General features: G+C 44.2%; 1 protein-coding gene across 2 annotated transcripts; it reads right to left on the minus strand.

Moving 5' to 3' along the window:
- On the minus strand, positions 1-3,466 carry LOC119161172 (uncharacterized). 2 transcript variants are annotated; one of them, XM_037413526.2, is made up of 3 exons: positions 3,332-3,466; positions 813-1,444; positions 1-142 (listed from the first exon to the last, which is right to left on the minus strand). In XM_037413526.2, the coding sequence occupies exons 1-2, from the start codon at positions 3,335-3,337 to the stop codon at positions 815-817; spliced, it is 636 nt and encodes a 211-aa protein (XP_037269423.1). In that variant the 5' UTR covers positions 3,338-3,466; the 3' UTR covers positions 1-142; positions 813-814. The 2 variants fall into 2 exon arrangements, with proteins under 2 accessions (XP_037269423.1, XP_037269422.1); XM_037413525.2 differs by having other exon boundaries at positions 809-1,444.
- Between the last annotated feature and the right edge of the window lie 1,591 nt (positions 3,467-5,057).

Below are 5,057 nucleotides of genomic sequence, written 5' to 3' on the forward strand. Positions count from 1 at the left end.
TGAATCAGTGTGAAGTTTTTATTGATCATTTGGTGAACTTGATGTCTTTGTAAGCGTCAAATGCCTGAGTAATGAAGTGTTGCTTGATGTATTTGTCTCGTTGATGTGATTTCCACTGCTGCACGAACTCTTTTGGCAAGCTCTGAAAATAAAAAGAGCTGATGTTATGGACGGTAGACACGAGGAAACGTTTTTATGCTTCTATAGGCGTCAGCGCAAAGCTGTACTACACAAACCTTTCTTCCTAAAGAGCTGGAGGTTCAATAAAGCCTAGAAAAATGAAATGCAATTTTACATGACCCGCTTTTCTATCACATAACAATAAAACGTAATAAAACAGTGGCGTCTTCTGCAAAACATATCACTTTTTCTATAGCAACATCTTCATTCGCGTGCCTCTTTTCCCGCCCCAGAATTGATTGTCTTGCTCATGATTTCTGTGCTTTTATTGGACAAGTATAAGAGGCCGCATTGTTGCCTTGACGCTGAGGGCCTACTCTTTTTACGTGCCTTTTGAGCCTCCCTCCTTGTTGATGAACCCACTGTCACTTGAGAACTCTGTAATTGAGCAATAGGGTTGCTGTGGCAGCTTTCTTTACCGATACAATTTATAGTTCACCTTTTTTACTGCAAAAAATTTCAAAAGTTATTACTTTTACTTGTCAAATAGGAACTTCAGAAGTGGCGACGCAAAAACAACGCCGCCCTATATTGAATTGGCTTCCTTTTCCTGTTGCCCCATAATTGAAATCTCGGTAAATGCGTTCCAAGAAGCTAACAAATGGTTCAAATGTTTTTCAAATATTACCTACTCTTATCCAAGAAGGCCGACGCCCGCATGGCCCACACCCGCAGCATTCCCGAAAGAAGACTGTCCGAATCCGCCCTGGTGTCCGGCGGCGCCTCCCTGGAAACCGGAGGAACCCTGCTGTTGGCCAGTGCCGAAGCTCTTGCTGTCACTGGCAGAGAAGCCTGAGTTGTGGTTGTATCCCTGGTTGTTGTTGTAGGCATTCACGTTCCTGTGGGAAGAACCCCCAGCAAAAGCACCGGATCCTTGGTTGTGTCCAGCGGCACCGCCCCTGTATCCAGACTGATGGCCTCCTGCCGAAGACCCATAGCCGGACTGGAAGCCACCGCCAACTCCATGGCCAAGGCCGACTCCATGGCCAAGGCCGACTCCATGCCCTAGGCCTACTCCATGCCCAAGGCCTCCTCCAACCAAGGCAGGGTTGCCAACGACTCCACCACCGACAAGACCTGGGCCTCCAAGTCCAGCACCCACAAGGCCAGGACCAACTCCAGCGCCGTAACCACCAAGGCCTCCGAGCACGCCGCCGCGTCCCTCCACGTCCTTTTTATCTTCTTTTTTCTCGTCCTTCTTAGCAACCTCTTCGGCGAACGCCACGGAAGCCACAAGGGTGAAGAGAGCAATGGCTGCGAATACCTGCGCGTAACGATAAAAAAGCGAGGATTGAAGTACGCAATTGTAACTCGGGGTACCAAGCCACTTTCTTGCCAAAACACAAGATGCTTTTTGATGTAACTATCCAGCACTACTCAGCCAGCTAGTCAAACAGTATTCAAAATTTAACCGTAAATTCAGACAAGGACACCTTACGTAACTACATCCCCACTTACTACAAAATACAGCTTTAATATACAAGAAAGAACACATATACCCTAAATAAATACAGTATATATTTTAAAAAGAGGTGGCCCCTTTCCAGAAAGAGTGAATGATAACTAACAAAAGTGAATTCCTTATATGAAATGTAATGCTTCCGCAAGTTAACCTAGAGAGTAAAAGCTTCGTCTAGTTTTTAAATTGTCATACTGGCAAGTTTTTCTCAGAGCGTGTACACAGTAATAAGGACGGAGAAGCTGATCCGCGAGATTAATGATGCGGAAAGAATTCAATTACGGGATGAAAACCATGCAAGCTTCGTATCTGTTGCTTTATGACAGTGAAAACTTGATTACCTGGCCGGGCTTTAGGGCAGTAGAAGACCCGTCGCACGTGCTTTGGCTACTAATAAATTTATGGGGCCTGTCTTATCTTTCTGTGTATTATGGTCTTTTTTCTACACAGATACTTGGCAACCCTGCAAAACTTGAAATTGAGAGCTCTTTGCCGCTGCGCTGCCCTTTATTTCTATGTTCTCGCACTGGAAAAGCTTGCCAGTATGACGCAAGTAAAGGTGGGGTACGGTCGCGATGTTAGAATAAAAAATCCCTGCTTAAAAAGCGTGGTTGACAACGATACAAGGCACATTGCAAAGCTACTGCGTCAGTGGTATTGCCTTGTAAAATGACTGGTTTGCTCTCAAGGTTGCGTTTATGCAGCAACTTCTCAGCCCAACTATATTCGCAAACACGGCAATGAAATGCAATACAATATGCTCGTGTTACAAGAAACGAACTACACTATGGGTTGTGCTACAAAAGTACTGGGCTACTTCGCTACCAATGTCGACCCTGCGACCATCGAACAACGCCGTAATTAGTGACGGCTGATCACTTATATTTGACTATAGGCAGTAGTGTACCAACTATTTCGCGAGGGGGGTGGCAAACCTACCTCACTTGTCCTTGTCAGCCGGGATATATATATATATATATATATATATATATGTATATTGATTGATTGATTGATATGTGGTGTTTAACGTCCCAAAACCACTATATGATTATGAGAGATGCCGTAGTGGAGGGCTCCGGAAATTTCGACCACCTAGGGTTCTTTAACGTGCACCCAAATCTGAGCACACGGGCCTACAACATTTCCGCCTTCATCGGAAATGCAGCCGCCGCAGCCGGGATTCGAACCCGCAACCTGTAGGTCAGCAGCCGAGTACCTTAGCCACTAGACCACCGCAGCGGGGATATATATATATATATATATATATATAAACCTACAAGAAAAATCATCACAGCGGCAATGTTGGCAAAATTTCACTATGTTGCAACATAGCCTCGCAACAATTTCATTTGCGATGGAAAACTACGCCTTGTTGGTTTCCCCAGCGTGCAGCAAAAAGTGACCACTGTCGAAATTGGGGGGCTCAGCTCCCCCCACCCCCAACTTTTCTCTGTTGGGAGGAGGGGAGGGGGGGGGGGGGCTTGCGCCTTTTTTGCCAGTCCGGCTGATACACCTATGACTTCAGAGATAGTGATGAGTTCTCTCAATACATGTACTTTTTCCTTGTTTTTTTCATTCAAACCCCACAACAAAAAGTAAAATACCTCAAGTCAAGAAATATTTTCTAGTTCACTGGCTGGATACATTCTTTGACAACAAGAACAACGCGAAATCACATGATAGTCTACATACCTTCATGGTTTGCGATGAGGCTGCACAATAGCACAGTACGTTTTTAAATGAAACGACTAGCTTGAGTCCTTGGCAGCTACTGCGTTGTCATATGGCTGTGCGTCCCACCTTTTATACCTCCTTTATAGGAAGCTAATGTGCGTCACATAAATAAACAAACAAAATGCTGTAGGCAGTCACCATTCAGGACACCACTGTGTTTCAGTATCTATGGCAACTAAGACAAGCGGGTTTGACCAGCCTTCACCCTCCGGACGTTCTCTTTCACAAAGTTGCTTGCCAAGCTTTTATCGCCAGCAACATCTACGAAAGGAAATATACTCTCTTTCTCTCACTGTTTGTCACCACTCTCCTTCAATCGCTCAGGCTTCCACCGTCGACAGCGGTTTTCCCCGTCCTTGAAGCCAAAAAACCGCGCGGCATCTACCGATAAGCCGGCACAACATCACGTTTACCGCCAGATATCTGTTTAAAGCTTGCAATGGCTTAGAAATCTTTCATTGCGGAGTCATTTCAAATCATACCCACTTTTTGGAAACGTCTGTCACGTACTTCCAGTTATTCATTATACTGCGTGCGTAGAACTGTGCAATATATGTGATGCACGCAACTCCCTCTTACATAGGAAAAACATATGTTGCAAATATTGCGAAGCTTCAAAGAAACGAGCTAATAAGGGTGCAAGAGTAAACATAAAATATTCACCTGCTTCATAGAGCCCTGCAGCAAAATGCGGAACAGGTTAAAATGCCCTGACACATTGTTCCCGTAAAGTTAAACTAGCCTATTGTGCGCGAGAAAAACGGGATATGGAATATTGTATAGTCACGTGAAGTTCCCTTGTGCTTCATGAAATAAGCCTGGAACTAGTACTACACGTTGCAACAAGTTTGAAAAGAGTATCCACACATCCTGTTATTGTAGCACCCACAAAACTTAATTTATGCATAACAACCTATATAGAGTCTATAATTACAGATTTTCTTGACGCCCCTATAAAACTCTTCAGGGCGCTCAATGCACTTACAATAGTTCTTCTTTTTAAGGCCCGGTTCTAATAGTCTTCAAGTGGAAGTGGTGTTTAGTCAAGTGCGGGCAATTCATCCCCTATTTTTCGCCCATGTCAAGCAGCCGTCACGCGATTCATCAAGATTGTGTTCGATATGCTATGATACTGAGTGGAAGCACACCGCACTTTCAAAGTCCTGTATTTATGAAAACAAAAACGAGTATAGGCAGCGCCTACAAGCACTTTGTTTATTGTATGTATAGTGAAGGCAGGACGCCCATTGAAATGTTTAATGATACTTTTTGAACAACCAAATTTTAGTCACAACTAGATGTACGTGGAATAATGACCATACTTTAGCTTTATGTAATATGGAGAAGTCCATAAAACTAGGAAGAAAAGTTTCAGTCCTTCGAAATCTAAAATTGTGACATTGCGACACGTAGTAGATACTGTGGCTTTGAATTCAACTATAGCCCACGCCAGTACATGTCAAAAAGTATTCAGGGCTGCCCGGACATGACGCCTCTGATGACATCATGATCCAGGCCATGTAGACAATCACGTGAAGGCGGGACACAAAAAATGTCGTAGCAACGTCGTAACACCACGATATGATAAAAAAGGACCGTAGTGGAGGTCTCTGGAAATATCGACCACCTGAGTGTTCCTTACCGTGCACATAAACCTAAGCACATGAGCCTCAATCATTTCATC

Source organism: Rhipicephalus microplus, chromosome X, assembly GCF_043290135.1.
Source record: "Rhipicephalus microplus isolate Deutch F79 chromosome X, USDA_Rmic, whole genome shotgun sequence".
Classification (NCBI taxonomy): domain Eukaryota; kingdom Metazoa; phylum Arthropoda; class Arachnida; order Ixodida; family Ixodidae; genus Rhipicephalus; species Rhipicephalus microplus.